The sequence below is a fragment of the Fulmarus glacialis genome, unplaced genomic scaffold (assembly GCF_000690835.1).
Source record: "Fulmarus glacialis isolate BGI_N327 unplaced genomic scaffold, ASM69083v1 scaffold14231, whole genome shotgun sequence".
NCBI lineage: Eukaryota > Metazoa > Chordata > Aves > Procellariiformes > Procellariidae > Fulmarus > Fulmarus glacialis.
In genome coordinates, this window is record NW_009192257.1 from 40,084 (window position 1) to 58,545 (window position 18,462).

Consider the following 18,462-nt stretch of genomic DNA (forward strand, 5'->3'; position numbering starts at 1 on the left):
GCTTTTTCATAAAGAAAACTTTGCATTGTATTTTTCTGTTTTTTGAAGCTTCTTTTTTTAACTAAGATGTTTTCATCACATATTTTGATTTTTGGTTTGTAGGGGACTTAGAAAGAAAAACCCTATTTCAACCAAAATTAATTTTCTAGTTGAAACTATTGTATCCAAAGGGATTTTTCATCATGTTTTGTTGGGGGAAAAAATCAACAAGCCTTACTAAACATCATAGTTTTTAAGATGGACGTGTTTGGGGTTTGTTTTTTTTTTCCCCCCCCATATGTTGTCCATCACATTCATGAAAAGTAGCTGCTTGGAGAGGGAGCAAATTTTTCAGTGAGTGTAAGGTGTCATAACTTTTCCATCTAAGTCAACAGAGATACCATAGTCTACGAGCAGAGGACCATTCTGTACGTCTCCATGACACAGGGGTTTAATTTGGTTCCTGTGGTCTTGAACAGATTTTGGACAAGTCATAATTCAGCATGGAGATACCAGCTCCAAGTATCATAACAGCAAGATGAGGACGAATTTGTAGATCTTTTTTGCCTTCTAGGTTGTCCATCTGCATTAATACAACTGTTACAAAGAAGTTCTATAGATTAGCAGGATACTACATCTTTATACCCTATAGACAGACCAAGTTCTCTTCTCATTTATGCTGGGAAAGGTTGTAGGCTTGTGTTTATATAAGATGAGGGAGAGAAGAAAGTCATTCCAGTGGGATTAATCCAGACTTTAAACGCAATTTTTTTATTAAGAAAAAGGTGTCTTAATTTGCATTAGCTAATGAATTAATCCCAGGGCAAAGAGGAAGATTGGTAATTTCCAAAGAAGTTAAATAGTTAAGTTAAAGACAACAGGGGAACTTAGGCGGTTATCTTGACTAATGACTTACTAAGTCATACAAAAATAACTGGGATTTTGTTTGTAGCAGCTAACTTGAGTTAAGAATGCACCTATTTTTCTAATGGGCATAGGCCACAGAGAGCAGGACCTGCTTTATTCAGTGTAAGCTATGCTAGTGAGATTAAAAAAAGTAAAATAAAGAAGTTCAGCAGATATGTACTTATTGGACAATTTCTGTAAAAAGTAAGGGTTAAAGAAACAAAGAAGCCATTCATTTGGTGTCAGTTCAGACATTTGCAGAGTTGTCAGTTAGAAAACAAATATAGAAAATATTAATTTATCTGTTTCACCATCGCTACTGATTAATAGGGATGTTATTAACATATACAACAAGAAAAAATAAGTTTACCAGTCGAATAAATACATTTTTTCTTTTTCTTTTTTTTTTCTTTATATGAACATGTATATTTTACAAAACCCCATAGCACTATGGGAAATAAAGATCCTTCTACAAAAAGAAGATGTAAGTCAGTGTTACAATAAAGCTTTAGCGTTTCAAAATGTATCTGGTCAAAGAGACAAAATTAGCTAGAAGGCACTACTGATTCACTGAGAAGGTCCAGTTTGTAATTGTTGTCATAACCTCCAATTCATTCATAAATTATCTCTCTTCTCTATTCCAAGGGATTGCACGTAATACTAATGTGGTCAGGAAGGCTGCAGTAGATTCAGGAGAAAAGAAGCTATGGCCACGCAGAGAGGAGAAGTTATTGATGGCCATAAAAGGCTGGCTGAAGCTGAGCTTGTAGGCTGAGGCTGGGATGGGCGATCTGAACGCGGTCTCTGATCCAGCCGGTTTGAAATCCAAATGGGCGGTTTGACTGTGATGTAGCCATTGGTTATCCTGATATAGGAAGGCAACGTGGTGGTGCTAAAAGAAAACACAAGAGAAGGAGATTAAACAGGAGAACCCTTATCTCTACTCTGTGAGCTGTCACCCTACGTGGTAGTAACAACAGCAATGACAATCACAATTATTAGTAGTATTTGCACACATCAGACGTGCAGGGAGATCCCCAGGGGCTGGTAAGTGTGAGGGTCTGGAAACAGCTCTGATTCAGCATGTCCCTCAGCTTCCAGCTGCTGGTAGAATATAAGCGATGGAAGGCTCACTCTTGATATATCTAGTTTATTGTACCAATTTTCTTAAGCATACACCGTTGGCCAGCATGAGACCCTGTGATAGATGCAGCTTTGTGCTGACCCAGGATGGCACCATTCTTATATTCTTAGGCACCTTCTTGCCACCAAAGGTCTCAAAATTTGTCATGTCTCAGAGACACGTCTTGCCCATCGTGGACTGGATACTAAATCCAGGAGGGGCCACAAAACACGTCCTTCCCCTGTTTCACAAGCCATAAAGAATTTCCCAGGATCCCCTTACACATCTGATTGATAACCTTGAGCACAGGAGATCAAGCAGCTTCATTTCTTTTCCTGGCTTTAAGACATTTTGGATCAAATCACAATGCCAAAACCAGACTCAGTCTGAAGTTCCCCTGTCTGTGGATTTGCCTCGATAGCAGTATGATTGCTTATTGATTGTAGCTTGAGTTAGCACTTTGATTTGAACAGGCAGGTCGGAATTCATCATGATTCCCATGACACTGAAGGTCAAAAAGGTCAATTTACAATTGATTTGGAAGTTTCAAGTTGTAATCTCCGTTTCATAAAATGCTTCCATTGCATCCATTATTGCAAGATCCATAATCCACCAGTTGTCAGAGAGCAGCACAACTGAGCATGCAGACTGTGCAAGGTGGATTCTGGACTTAAAAACACGGCGTGCTGCTGTGGAGCAAGGAGAAAAAAGACAAGTTCCCCTGAGAACAAGATGTGACACTAATACCTGCAGATTCTCTGTGTTATTCTTTTAAATCTTCCATAAAGGGGATTTGGAGGCACTGAAAATGACCATCAAATAATTTTTTTATGGGGTAAGAAGCTATGCAGTCCTATAAATATTTAGGTACAGTATCTGAGATCTTGACCTTGGAAGAAAAACGCTGTGTCTTGCATAATATCAGATAAAAGGAACAATACCTTGCTCCAGATTCATGCACATGAATTTAGTAGCACTGAAGGCTTTTGTCTGTCTAAGCAATAACAAGATAGCTTTTAGCGCAGATGCTTCAATCAGAAACTGTGAGAAGATCAGAGTCTACCCAGAAGAGGGCACTGGTTAACACACATGCGGGTCAACATCAAGTCCAATAGACAGTCACTGCACATTATACTTCACCCCAGGCTTCGGGATAATTAATTTCATTTCTTCCCTCACCCTTTATACTGTCACCACATCTTCTGGGTGGGATAGTCGTTCCGTAGCTAGAAGTGATCTTAACTAATACGCAATGAATTAGAGTAAAAAGAAAGGGCAGTCTAGAATTAAAGACATGGGAATTGCTTCATGGGAGCAGATAATCCATCCAACCAGTATAAGATCTTTGACAGTGAGAAGCGGTGCTCATTCCAGAGGAACAAACTGCTATAAGTAGAAAATTTTGAAAGCAAGCCTTGCCAGAGAAAGCTCTTATCTAAATTCCCATGGTGAATGGTTGGTTTATGTCTTGAACTGATGATACAAGACACATAGCTTGAGAACTTCTGCTATATTGCATCAGAACTGCTGCAGTCGCTTAATACAAAGAGTTGATCTGGGATAAGCTAATGCTGCTGTTTCAAATTTGTCCAGCTTTTTTGAGTAGTTAATTTAGTGCTGGCAAGAATGATACCAGATTAGACACTGTCTATCCAAGCTCCTGTAATGTACGTAACATCAAGTATGAATGGCCTTCCCACAGTGAATACAAAGCATCATTAAAGCATACTTCTGACAAAACCAGGTACTACACGCGCTGAGTAATTCAACAGAAATGCAGTCATGCTCCAACTTCTGATCCAGATCTCATTTATCCTGTTGAGTGATGCTGTGGTGCACAGAGCTGGCAACGCTGACAGTGGGATCACAATTTTGGTTTTTTTTTCCCCTGCACCAGTTTTCCCTAAGGTAAGTATGGGGAGGTGCTTGCACTCATCTTTTGGTTACTGTTTGTCACTTTACAGAACTACACAATGTAGCCCTAAATTAAATTTTAAACTGCAAGGAGGGTCTGGTTTTCAATTTCAATTTAAAAAACATTGCCAAAACGCCATTCAGACTTGCAGTTTGGGTGTATCCTGCTCCTGACACATTCTATGGGTTTGATCCTCCAGTGAGATTAAAACGTCCCTTGCGCAAACCGTCTTTCTGCACCTCAGGGATGTATTGTGTGAGATGTTCGACGGGGGACACAGGCTGGCCAGGGAACCCGTAAAAGAATCACGAGCCCATTCATCAGCCAACTACATCTAAGGGATTCCTAAAGCAGCCTTAAATCAACATTTTACATTTCTGTATGATGTTTCTATTTTCTAGTCAACTGCCAGAAGTGTTTTGTCGTTTTTTTTGTTAATTTTTTTTTTCTCGCTTTAAAACAGGTAGTTTTTGGGGAAAAAAAAAACCCTACAGTTTACTTAAAATCCCATGGTTTCCTGTCAAAAGACCTGAGAATTTGTGACCACTCTTTTCCTCAGTGAGGTCATTATCTGTATTCAAGACATTAGATTTCTATAAAGCCTTCCCTGTTAAGATAAATACTGTTATGTGGGGTTGTTTGTTTTTAAAAAATCCTTCACTGCTTTACAAGAGAAGAACAGTGCATTTCCATTAACATGTACAAAGCATGCTAATAGCAAATGAATCACAGTTTATCCATAGAAGACATTTTCCTAAGTGCAACTTTACTTCTAGCATGCTAGCCAACTGCCAGGGTGGTTTAGAGATATTTAAAGAGAATGATCCCTTCTACCAAATGCTACAAAACTTGTATAATCTCCAAGTTTGTATCTAGGCTGTTTCTGCAGTGAATGGGGAGAGAAACCTCTCCAGAAGGTGGTCCACCTCATTCCAGTGCAGGTCTCTAGGGGGTACTTACTCTTTCTCGGGGTCTTTCTCTTCCTAGGGTTTACAGAAGGGGCCTAGGCAGCCAGGTGAGATTATAACCTAATCTTAGAGGTGGCCCTAGTGTCAGGAGATGACTTCTCCAAACCCCCTCTGAGCATGTTTGCACATGCACATAGGATCTCACCGACTCTTGGACCTTCCCTAAGGATGAAAGCAGCAGCAGAGTCCCCTGAACTCAACTGGAAACTTTCCATTGTCCTCAGGGAAGTTTTGATCATTCCTGAAATGAACATAGAGAATAATATAAATGAATCACAGATCTGAGGGATAATAATCTAAATTATTATCACGCCTTCTCTTGCCAGCCCAGGATATTCTGTATTTCAGTCTTTTGTGTCTGATAAAAATATCTTTAATAAAACATTCCACATGATCTGTGGTGAACAGGCAACCACTGGCTCCACTGTTCATACCTCTATTTTTTGCTTCTGTGTATGGGATTGTTTTAAAAATTTGGAAGACTCCAGGTATCTTTTAGCCAAATGACCTGCGGTATCATATTCTTGAGCTTGTACTTTTGATCAGATAATAGGGCAGTTTTTCAAATCAGTGCATTAGTCATACATTGTCTTACCATCATTAGAACATGTAAAACTTTCCCAAAAAATGGGGCCCCAGGCAGAGGCTTTGTGAACAGCCCCTACTGAATCCAATTACATGATTCAAGTCCTCTGCGCTGGGGGCATGCTGGAGCACCTTGATGATTTGGGAGCATTTTAAAACATTGAAAAATAAAACAAAGACACATGCAAGCCTTTGGGGGAATTTCTGTTCTGGTTTAGCTTGCAAGGACTTTGCAAGGAGCTCAGAAGCTAATTTTTAGTGTGACTTGGTTTATCCATATAAGCAGGGCTCATCTGACCACATGTGACACCACAGCAGAATCACAGGAGATAGAACCAGGAGGGACTTTCTGGCCCATCTGTCCTAAAGATAGGAACAAGATCTAAACCCCTCCTGACATTTATGTCTAATCCAGTCTCAAAAAAACCCTACAATGATAGCAATTCCAGAGTCTCTGCAGACATCTATTCCAGCATTTCACCATTCCTGATGTCCAGAATTACTGCCTAATGTTTCACCAAATTTTCCTTGCTACAGTACAAGTTTGTGACCTCTCCTGTCCCTATGGACAGGTTTATTCCTTTCCTCTTCTCAGCAGCCTTTCACGTGTTTTGAAGACTTAACCGTGTTTCACCTCAGCGTTCTGTCTTTTAAACAAACAATTCCCTCTGCCTTTCTCCGCAAGTCCTCAGGTGCTCTCTCTCCATCCTTTCTTCTACTCTCCCCTGGCTCTGCCTAGTTGATCTGTGTCTTCTCTGGAGTGAGATGCCCAAAACTGGAAACAGTAGGTCTAGCTGAGATATTGCCAGCCCTAGGCTTTGTGCAGTAGGTACCACTGCTTCTTTATTTGCAAAGCAAAAGAAAGTGCATGAAAAATATGCAATCTCCAGGAAGATGGTCTTTTCACTACTTTTTGCCCCCGAAGTCCGAACCACCTTTATGGTCCCAGTAACTGTTCTGAAGCTGATGGAAAATTGATGGTGCTCTGAGGGGGTGAGGACCGACCAAGTTACGGTGATATTTCTATGCATTTTTAATCTGCTGCCATGCCTTGGTCCCAACACAGTTTCGGTTCAGGGTGGAGGAAGTGACCCTTTTATGCATAACTTACAAAGTGTTGGGGGATTTTCCTGGATCAAAGGAACTATATAAACACACGACAACTATTTTTAATAAATGTAAACAAATGTAGACTCAGACAGCCTTTCTTACAATAGCATCTGATGAAAGAAGCTTATCAAGACAATGTGCCAGCATAGATTGAACCCTGAAAAAATGCATGTTTCAACTGAAAACCTAAAGAGCTAGTAAACTGAAAGAAAATTTTTGAGTAAATACAATAATGGCTGTTTTGCATTTGTGATTTGATGTTAACCTTATGATGGCTAGGTTTTTTTCAAGTGATATTAAGCATATGCTTCCTGTTTCTTTTCAAACAAATTTTGCCCTATTTTTTTTTCCTTTTCATTTAATGAACAGATGTGAAAGGAGTTGATCATGTTATTTTTCTGGTGATCAGAAATAATGTTCTGCTAGTGAAGACAATTATTCTTGGAACTAAACAGACCTATTTATGTCACCAAAATTTATTAATCAAGATTTGAAAAATACATCTGCTTAAAGCGCTGGGACCAACCCACTGCACTATGTAAACAAGCTGGCTGGCAAGAAGTCTGACCACACGTTTGAAAGAAAAGAATAGGTGCTCAACCAAGAGGAAAAAAGAGTTGAGGGAAAAAAAAATCACACTAGAAATAAGGCACAAGGGTTTAACTGTGAAAACCACCAGGGTAACCTCTTAAAGGGAATGTGAAGTCCCCATCTCCTGAAATTTTCATATGATTATTTGATGTGTTTTTGGAAGGGATTCTTTAGATCAGCATAGGCTCCATTCCCCCCAAGCTTCACCTTTCTCTTCATTCTTGCCTTCCTTACGGACACTGTTCTTGCAGCCTATGGGATAAATCCTGCAGGATGCGGAGTCTCCTGGTCCCAGACTAGCAGGATGCTAAGCACTGCAAGCACAGGAGTGCTTCCAGCAAGGCTAGTGTTCACATACCTACAACTCAGCATGTCCTAAAGTCCTTTGTGGGATCAAGGCCAAGAGGCTCATGCCTTCGCAAGGTTCAGTTCATTAAAAAAAATAATAATCCAACCTGGATCTGATTAAGGAATCCAGTTTTGGTCCAGAGGAGGCCACTACTTATTTGCAGTAGTGTAGTAAACTGCCTTTGCATGTCTGAATGAGTAAGCAATATCACATGCTGGTTTGTGGCCAACAGAGAAGACGCGATGAGCCAAAGAAGAGCCTTATCTCTACTATTTTCCCTTTACCCCACGGTTATTGGGAGCCCAGATCTTTGGCCATTTTCCACACTGCAAGCATCCACCCTCTCGGCGAGCAGCGCAGCCGCAGAGTCGCAGGGAGGCAGCCGCAGCCATGCCATCGATAGAGGGGTCAGGCAGCAACATCGGGAGCATTTCAACAACCCGTCACTGTCGATCTGAGCTTTCCTTCCGACAAGACTCAAATGGGAACCATCTTTCCACCTGAGAGGAATGTCAAGCTCCCATCCAGCCTTATTTCAACGCTCTGGCTCCTCTAGAGACTGACAGAGAGCAATTCCCCTCCTTGAAGCGGGCACCTGTGAGCCTCCAACCCCCGTGCAGAGGCAAGAGGCAGTGCAGGTCCGCTGACGGAGGTCTATTCCCCCAGCCCTGCTCTTTGTTAGGACCATGTCTGCCAAAGCTTATCTCTAGGAGAAAGAAGAGGGTATCGAGGGAAAAGAGGGAAAGGGAAGCACAAGTTTCACCAGGCATTGGCTCTGAAAGGACAGAAAGCCGTGAAGAAGCATGCCAGGATCTTGAGTCACACTGTCACCGTGTGCTCAAGTGCAGGAAAGGTGGTGCTGGGCAGCAGGACACTGCATGCAAGGATGGGATGGTTGGGGAGGCAACGTGAGGCATCATGCCCTCCCGAACATGCAGGACCCCAGGCTGTCAGTAGGACCTGCATAAGATGCCATCAAGGAGAATCACGGGCAGTCCTTCAGATGCCCTGGCCTTTAATAGGATTTAAAGGGTGGGATTAATTGTAGCTATCTCAGATGCAGGCTTGTAGTTGGAGCTATTTAACTGTGTTGCCACTATAGTTCGTGGGGAACAAGATGTCTCAAGAGGACAATCCTTCCCCCCCCAAAGGCATGTCTCTAAGGTAGGTGAGATGAGCTGCTTCTGAAGATCACTGTCTCTGCAATTCAGGTCTCCTGAACCCCAGCCAAGCCCTAGCCCCGGTGAGGGCTTTGACTGGTAAGGACACGTTCTTAAACTGGGATGGGGCCACAGAGTGGGGAAGAGGAAAACTGCTGATCCTGCAGCACAAAAAACAGCGGCTGGTGGGGACGCAGCTCCCCTCCTCGGTCCCATAGCAGCTCCCCAACATGGCCATGGCAGGGCCTGGTGTCCCCTCTTTTGGGTCTTGGCTCTGAGCTTTGACATGAAGGAGGAGAAGGTGGCTTACTTGGCCCAGTGGCTCCAGGGAGGCCACGCTGGTGTAAGCAGAAGGAGGCTCAACGTTGAAATCCAGCTCAAATGCCTCTGGTGCAGTTTTGACCTCCTCTTTGGATGGGCCATGGGCTGGAAGCCAGGAGATTTGTTTTTTAATCCCTGGGTCACCCACCAAGGAACCATCAAAACCTCATTAAATCACTTTACTTCTATTACTCCCCTGACTCTGATCTGAGTCAAGACCTTGAAGCGTTAGTGTGACACCACCGGCATTAACCCAATGTGAAGCGTTTTGCAGGCTCTCACTGTGATTTGCAGGTCCCGATTGCCCAGGCCACCTGCAAAATACCTCCGTGATGACAAACTCAGCCCTGGAGTGACATTGACCTGCAGCAAGGCCGAGTGCTTACAGGGGCATCCTAAAACCCCAGGTGGGTCACGTTGTTAAGGCAAAGAGTATCATCTGCTGTGGGGCCAGGGAAGGGATGGGGATGGGACGGGAAGGGACGGGGCAGTGGGGACTGCTGCATCAGAGACAGGGGAAAGAGGAGGAGAGGAGTTTGCTGTCACAGCGATGCAGCCTGAGGGTCCCCCAGGCATGGGGAGACAGGGATGCAAAAGTGGACACAAGGATACATCTAGCAGGTAGGGAAGGAGCAGGTGAGAAACAACTCCAGCACAGCCCGAGGGCCCTTTTCTGAAGTGAACTTTCAGCAGGTGGGAAAGTTTCCTGCACCTCGCAGTCAGGTTTAGCTTTTCCCCATCCCCAGAGGAGACCGCGTATGGCCCTTTTCAACCGCGTGTCCTGAAATCCTTCAGGAAAACACTGCAAATACAAATCCTGCACGCACACATGTGGCAAAGGCAGAATCAGGCCCGCTGCTCCTTTCCAGACAACTGCAGAATGGTGTAAAAACACAGAACATTGTAAAACCCAATAACCTTTGAAGCACACCCTCTGAGTAATTACCCCATTCCCATCTAATGACTTAAAGATGTTATATTCCTCTCTGATTTGGCAACAACAAAGATTTCGACCTTATTAAAACCAGCCCATCAGGAAACTACATGTCATCCTTTAAAAAAAGAAAAAAAAAAGGAAAAAAAGAGGAAAAAAAAAAGAAATTAAATTCTTTAAAATCCCTGTGAACAATAATTCAAGATACTGTAGCTGAAGACCCATGATTTGTTGTAGACTGTCTGGGTGGTCCCGAGGCAGGAGATGACAACATTAGCTCTTTCCTTTGCCCTTCTAAGAAATGCTTTGATGATTCTCTAATATCCTAGGAATATCCCCCCGTGATTCTGCACTGGGACGAGGCAATCACAGAGCTGGGATAATGCATCCCAGTTTTACCCAGGGCCTGGCCCTTGCTGAGAGGGGATGGCTCAGAGCCCTTTGTTTCACCAGTTCTGCAGAGACATCTGAGCCAGGATGTGTTCGTGATAGTCTAAATAGTGATGTGGGCTCAAAAACATCCACAAACTCACCCCCACCCACAGCACACATCTGGCTGTGTACCTGATTTGTATGCGCAATTAAGGCACTCATCATCATGGCTCAAATAACCAAGTACTTGTTTCGCTGCTCCTTGGACAGATAATGATTCCAGTTTTTACAGCCAAAGAAAGCAAGAACATCAAGGGTGCATACACAGATGAGCTTAGTATTGTAAATATCTTGCCAGTGATGCAATCTGTGAAGATTTTTGGGCAGCCTGCTGATACACAACCCATGAAGAGTTCGTTTGATGGTGCTGCAGTAAGGTGGTTTTGAACCAAATCCCAAGCATGAGCAGAATATCCATCTTTTGTCTGTATTTTGCAAACTGCCCGCTCTCACCAATACAGCCCCACGTGCAAAACAATTTGCATTTTTGGGGTGGTCAAAATCATAATCCATATTTTATGTCTTGGGCTCAACCTTTCAATTAATTAGAACCAGAGTGACTCGCTCTGCCCTCTCCTATGTGCACTCAAGTGTTTGTTTGGCATTGTGTGGGCCCTACGGCTCAAATATTTTTCGCAGATGCACAGAATTAACCATGCATGTTTAGATGTGCTTGGGGAACACATACATTCATAAAGATGTATATATTTGACCCTGTCACTTTCTTGTTAAACACTGTAAAAGATATCGACTTTCCCCTCCAGATTTTAAAATGATTTAGAAGAGGCAGTAGTGGGGAAATACCTAAAACATCCTGTCAAATTAAGTATTTTCTCCAAGACTGTTCTCTAAGACACACAATTATTTCAGCTAAGAAGATGCCTGTGCAATGTATTAAGGAACAGAACGAACAACCAAAATATAAACTGGCTTGAATGGATGTCCAATATACTGCATTTTTCCATTTGATTTTGATTTTCTTTTTCCTTCTCCCTGTTCTTTTTCCATCTCCACGTAACAGTTTTTCTCTCCGCTTAGTCTGTATCACATTTTTCTCTCTAATTCACCCGGCTCACTTTCCTGCTCACTGCTTGTATTTTTCCAGAGTCTCTCTTAGTAAGAATAATTAAGGTTGGGTCAGATCTTTGAACCTGTTATTTGGAGCAGTATTGAATTCAAGCTTGTTCCACTGAACAAAAGCACTGCCTTCTTTTTCTTTCCAACAGACTCACTCTCAAAATAAAAAAAAGGTTCATAGGGCATATCTACCAGGCAGAAATGCCAAGGACATTAAATTGCTGCATTGCCCACAAGGTTTGGGTTCCTCCTGCTGCTTGCAAAGCAACTACGGTGATACCAGCCACAGCATAAACTCCTTCTCCCCAAGCACTTCCAAACCCTCTGAAAGCCTGGAGATGCCATCGGTGGCTCATAAAAAGCTGCCTCCTGGCTTGCAGGGCCGGAAAGGCTGCAAAAGCTATCCCTGCCGGGTGTCGTAACCCGGACCCTGAAGTGTCTCTGCAGAACTGAGCTTTTGTGAGCACGATCTGCACCACGTCTCTCCACGGTACTGCTACGTGAGGCATCCCTGACACCCAGCAGCTCACAGGCAATAGGCTTGGCTCCCTCGCCTTCCAGCGTCGGGGGCTCGGGCCCCAGGTATAATGCTTACTTTGTTCAGTTAAGTTATTCGGGAATTGTAAAGAGGAGATCTGAGCGAAATCAGAATTTGGCCTGGCATTTTCATAATTGCAGGAACCCGGCTTTTATAGCATTAAGACCATATGAATTTAAATAAATCCTACTTCTCCTTCATCCCAGTGAGTAACTGGACTTAGACCACAGCTGCCCTTTGGGGTCCTACTGGGTTTTCAGCACGCAGCGCAGCCCGCGCTGCCGCCAGTGTCAGGGAATCAGATTTCCTCCCGTTTCGCTCTACAATGAATCTGCCTTCTTAGGTAAACCCACTACCAAAGTATAACTGTGGTTAAACCCCTCTTATAAACCAACTGCCCACCACAACAGTAATGTCGTCTTCCTCCCTGTCATACTTTTCTTCACTTAATTTCACAGGGCATGAAACTCCCTAGTCAGAAGAGGAACAGCAGAACCAGAAATAAATCCCATATCCCTTACCCTTTTCCTTTGGGCTAGCACTGACAGCGTTGTGTGTTTGAATTTCCACTGAATTTTGAAGATATTTCTTTTTCTTTACAGTAACTCAAGTGCTTTCACTGGAAGATGAAGTTTTTTACATTTTACGGATTTTATGTAGCTCTGCTAAGTCTGGAGCTTTACCTTGAGGAACAGCAGATTTGCAATCTTTCGGGGCTTAGATACTGCTAGATACAAAGATCACTCAAATATATAATAAGACTGACTGAGAGTTGCAGCGTTTGAGAAGGTTTGTTCTGGCTTTTAGATGGTAGGTGATCTCTTCAACACATCTGCGTATCCCTGGGGCAGAGAGGCAGACTGCCATTAACACAGCAAGCAGTGTCCTTTCAGAGGTCCCATCTTCAACCCAAACCCAGCTTTTGAGATGGCTCTATTAACTTCTCTCCCTGATGGGTGCAGTGCAAGGAGCAGCCATGGCACAGATGGGTCTCTGCTGCTTCCATAGCCTGAGCAATGGGGAAACGTCTTGCTCCTGACCCCCACAGCTCCAAAGCTCATGTGCACAGGGGTCCAACCTCCCTGCAGGGTCAGCGCTGGCGGTACCACTCTAGGGAGCCATTCAGTTTGCTCTGAAGGAGATGGAAACAGCCACATTTTGTCAGCCGAGTAGTGCTGTGAGTTGGGAGGCTGAATGCGGAGCTGGCCACCACCCCGCTCGATAGGGAAAACACAACGCTTGTTAAAGGAAAAACCTCTGTATCAAGAATTGCCATTGAGGGAGCGCAGGTGCTTTACTAGTCTCTTCCGTGTTTAAGGAATCCAACTCACCCTGGGCATGAGCCCACTCAAGATTTCTTACAGTGTCTGCGACTGCAGTCAGCCTTGCGAGTTTAACACAAACCACACTCTTCACCCACCCCAAACAGCAGGGTAAAAGCGCTACTGTGTATTGAATTTCCCCTGCTTGTTAAACCAGACAACTTATTTTTCAGCTGAGTGAACGTAAAGAGTTTTGTAGAGCTGTGTTAAAGTGCATTTCAGATTTAGAGGAATTCCCTTTACCTGAGGGTACTCGGTGCATTTTCCCTTCTTATCTGTTTGATAGGAGCCAGAAATACGGTTTTGTTTTTTTTGTGTGCGATAGACAATATGCCATGAGGCGTCATAGTTAAAGGCTCCAAGGAGCCAATCCTCAGAACATCTGGCTAGTGAAAGCCCTGGATATGGAAAATATAAATGTCAAGGCTCATATTTATAAATTGGAAGGGCCATGACGACATCTGCTAACAAGCTTTCTTCCAGAGCCCATTTGCTGTACATGGTTATTCACAGGCAACAATAAACATGTGCATGGATCACATGCGCGGTCTGCCCTTCCTTTCAGTCGCCAAAGGAACACACGCTCCAGTAACACACAAACGCTCTGTTCTCACAACACAGAAATACAAGTGTTTGCAAACCTCACAGCAAAGCTCTTACATACCAGACCACAGTGGGATACACTGCTGGAACAGACTAAAAATAGCTGGAGAAAAAGCCTTGCATTAACACAGAAGACAAACTCACTTAGCGTTAACTCTTTTGGTGGAATAAGCGCCTTCCTTTTTTGCCTCGCTCCACAGGAGACACTTTGTCCTATAGGTCCAGTCCTGAAATCTTACTTTTGTAACTGAGTAGTTGTGGATGGGAATCTCAAGACCTAAATAGAGCCTAACTGATTCAACCATGGTAGCTTAATATTAACATTAAAACAAGCTGTAGGTAATATAAACTTGCTTCTACATTTATACCCACAGGCACCTTTTCTCCAGCTTAGTGCCAACTGTAAGTGCATTTCTGACGCCTGAGAAATAAAAAATTGATCCAATGCATAAGCATAAAGGTTTTGCTAATGACTTAGTATTGTAGGTGTCTAGACCACAGTTTGCCCCCAACAGGCCCCCAACACTCCTGGCACTGGCCACCATCACAGAGACTGCCCACGAGGCTGCCAAGTTGTCAAGAGAAGGAAAAGCATCAGCAGAAAGAGCCTGGACTGCTTTACGATGTCCATGAATTTAGCAAAGAATAAATGGAGCCAACGCTGACTGTCTTGTCCAGTCTGCAGTGGTTTTGGCCACACATACATCCGCGTGAAAATGGTAGGAAAGCAAAGAAGATGAAATAACATGGAGGAGATCTACCTCCTGGTTAAAAAATGAAGAAGGATGCCTAGCTATGCCTCCTACCTACTGCACTCTGCAGTAATGCCAGATAACAAAGACATTCTGGCTACAAGTGAGACATGCCCCCATCTCAAAGAGGTTCTGCTGAAGGCTGTAGGCTCCAAAAGCCCACACTTCCATCGGCATGGACTGACTGCAAAGTGAAGTGCAGTGTTTGTAGGATCCCAGCTCAGAGAGGCGGAGGTGAGTGCAGAGGTCTGGGCATGAAGATGGAGATGCTGAAGGGGTCCCTTCCTACTCCTTGCTCCAGGGCCCATGCCAAGCGCATGCAGCCAGAGTTAAAAAAGGCAGGTAGAAAGAGTATTGGAGAACATTTAAGCAGAAAATGGAGAACCATGGAACTGAAAAGTTAACAGGTTGTCCAAAATCAAGAGGAGTCCTGGCACCGGGTGAGGAAATGAGACTGCGCTGGCTGAGAAACAGCGGAACAAGTGGGGATGTGCATCACGGAGGAAGAGATTATCATAACTCAGCAGCTGCTCCTTCTTGAAATTGAATCCTAAGCAAACATTTTGTTTGTGCTGCATCAGACAGATCTTGGGCGGCTTACAAAGCTAGCAATGGTAGGGCTATGTTCAGCCCAAGTCAGAAATACACCAAACTGGGCAGATATAAATATATAATATAGACTATCTTTACTCAACACATCCCAAATGAAAAGTAGAAGACAAGAAAGGAAGAGAAAGCTCTTAATAGGTTCCATAAAACATCTTGCATTGTATTTTCAATCTTAATCGGCATTGAGGGGGAAGGAGCAGAAAGTGCTCTTGGATATCCAGTGCTGAAAAATACCTCACTGTTCAAAAATCCTAGCTTTTGTGTGCTCCAATTTTGTTACTTGCTCGCCTTCAAAAATATGGATTTAATATTCATGATGGATTTAAATTTCACAAAAATAAAATACCTAATGCATTACCAATAAAGAATTTAGTTTCATGAAATAAAATTGAAATCTACATACAAATTATGTCTCTATTTCCAAGAGACTTCCGTGTTCTTTATCTCTAAAGATTTTATTTTCAGGTATTTATAGCTTTCATTAAAATAGAGTTTGCACACTGCTTCATACATATTAATTGTTCATAATGGTGGTGAGACACTTAAGCAATAGTGAAAGTAAATATGCAAGGATTTTGCTTTTTTTTTTTTTAAGCTTATCTGTGTTTGTTTCATCACACAGTGGCAGCACCTTATAGAGAACAACAACAGAACAAAGTAGAACATACAGATCTTTTCACGTGTCTAGCAGGTGAAAGTGGTGCATATCTTTTCAGCCCCATCTGGAGGACAACAAATTAACTCTTTGACTTTACAAGGGGAAAGAAGTTATCACTCATGGCCAGCTGACAGGGAGGGTCTATTAGCACGGAGATGCTAGAGTTTTGGACACGAACGTCAGGACTTCCCATCCGTTACTGCGATGCACGAGAGAGTTGTGTGCTGAGCCCAGGTTTCAAAGCTTTAATGAATACGTTCTGTGCACTCTGACCAACCTGATAATCCAAGAAGCCTCAATAAAAACCATCTAGGGAGGGAGGATATGTCATCACCGTATCATATGCTACAGTCAGGAGATTTACCTCTTATTTATACTGCACTGAGTTATACCATGCTGTTATTTTACTTCCACTGGAGGGCTTGCGTACTTGGGGCTGTGCAAAGGGCACGATGCAAGAATTGCCAATGTCAGTGCTTGTTTAAAGGATCAAGCCATCTGCTCATCTTAAAGGGGGATCAAATGAAAACAGTAAGAAACTAAGAAGGGCAAAATGCAGTATTCCCCATGCTTTGCTCTCTGCTCAAGAGGAGCTGAGGATGCCTTCACAGAAGCAAGACTGCATGTTTGACAGAAGCATGCAATGTGGGGAGAGAGAAGGACCAACTACGTACTGCTTCACTGCCCAAAATGTCTTCTTCTGGCCACTGTATATCCACCACAGTTCATAAAAAACTGGGCAAACTAAGAGCAGATTTTAGGCCAGTTCAAGTTACAAAGGTTCAGCTTCCACCGAGGAACCAGGAGGGAGCATTTGTCCAGGAGGTCTTTTGAGACCACTCAGTGTGACAGAACGGTCGTACCCAAGCTGTCAAACCATGAGATTTTTCTGACGAGTAGATATTTGTATGCCATGCCCTGGAGACTGGGGCAGTCACTGATAGGGACTGTGATCATGCAAGGTTCCCAAGAAGGAAATCCTGCCAGGAGAACAGTGAAGGAAATGGTAGACAGAAGTGCTGGAGGAAAGCCAAGGGGCCACACAACACAGTTAAGCCCCAAACGGCAGTGAGGTGTGACAAGGGAGGGAAGGTGGGACTCCAGCACACCTATGCTCCCGCTGTTCCTGGCTGCTGGAGCGGTCCCTTTGGGAGACAGGCTCACTATAACAAGTTACAAAGGTCCTGAAGCTGCATCCTCATCCTTGGTTGGACACAGGGCAAATAAATGCAATGGTGGCAACTTCTTACTCGGCTGCACGGAGACAGGCTGGAGGACGGAGTGATCCCTGGTCCCCATGAGCATCAGTAGGCATGCACTCTCTGAGCAGTATCCTTACCAGGGAGGCGGATAGAGTAATTTAAACAAACAAGGCCCCAGTGATGGAAATTTCAAGCTCAAAGCTACCATATGGAGGGAAATCATCTGACCACAATTTACCTGTTAGACTTCAAAAGTGTCTAGGTCTCCTCTAAAGAAAAGCAGTCTTTTCTTTAATGAAGTTAAGTACTGTATTTCAGCACCGTGTGTTGTGAAAAGGAAGCAATTTGGATTCATTTACTGAAATTTACCTTTCAGATGCAGTTAAGTGAAATTAAAAGTTTGTCTGAGTTGACAGAGTTCTGTTTTTCATCACTGCATTGTCTTGAAAGAAAGGATAACAGGCTAAGTGCTTAAATTCCATCCAAACTGATAAGGTTCACTCTATGCAGGCACACTTAGTGCAGTTTATTACACATTGTCTCCCTTCATCCATCACTGGTATAACTTTTTTTTTTTTGGCCTAACCTAACTGTTGCTTCCAACAGAAATTGATATTTGTGATGTTATTGCATTCATCTGGGGTTGAATAGTCAGCACTGGGCTATGAGAGAAATGGCATTTCCAATTACAGGGGGAATTCATTTAATTTCCCACTAATGGCAGGTTTTGCAAGGCTGAGCTTACATCTGGGACAAGAATTTCTTTTTTTCTCTTCTGATAACAATAGTTTTCCTTTGATTTCTTTCCTGTGCAAGTGAAGCATCTGTGTCCCCTCAGTGTCTTTCCAAACGCCATCTTCACCCAGATCTCTTCCTCGGCAGTGGGAACGAACCTCTGAATTTGCCCACTGCATCTTCTCTAATTCTTTCTTCCCACCACCGAATTTCTCTCTTTCACATCCCCCAACTGCCATTGCTCCTTCCAAACCTCGCAGCTCCTGAAACACCCTCCCAGTTACTAACTCCCCTCCCTCCCTTTTCCCAGCAGCTTTCCTCCCGCCCTGCCTTAGGGCCCCAGAGCTACAATGCTCCCCGCAGCTGGAGAGGTTCTCTGTTCTCTTGGGCTGGTTTTGTTTGTAGCCTTACACCATTTGCCCGCTAGAACAAAGGTGCGATCCTGATCTGGCCTTCACTGACTACTCTGCAACGTTACGGACATTTCTCTACTCTTTCAATTAACTGAGCAGCTCATCATGAAAAGCCAGTGAATGATCTGTAATTAATTATTTATATTACAAGGGGAAGCTTAGCTAACACAGTGTCAGCAG

At 43.4% G+C, this 18,462-nt stretch overlaps 1 protein-coding gene across 1 annotated transcript in view; it reads right to left on the reverse strand.

Annotated features, from left to right (window-relative positions):
- Positions 1 to 731: 731 nt before the first annotated feature.
- LOC104083513 (metalloprotease TIKI2-like) overlaps positions 732 to 18,462 on the reverse strand; it is a gene marked incomplete at its 5' end in the record, with an annotated part of 132,558 nt that continues 114,827 nt past the window's right edge. The window contains one exon of the mRNA XM_009587017.1: positions 732 to 1,777. Coding sequence (XP_009585312.1) covers positions 1,555 to 1,777 — 223 coding nt within the window. The remainder of the gene's footprint in view (positions 1,778 to 18,462) is intronic.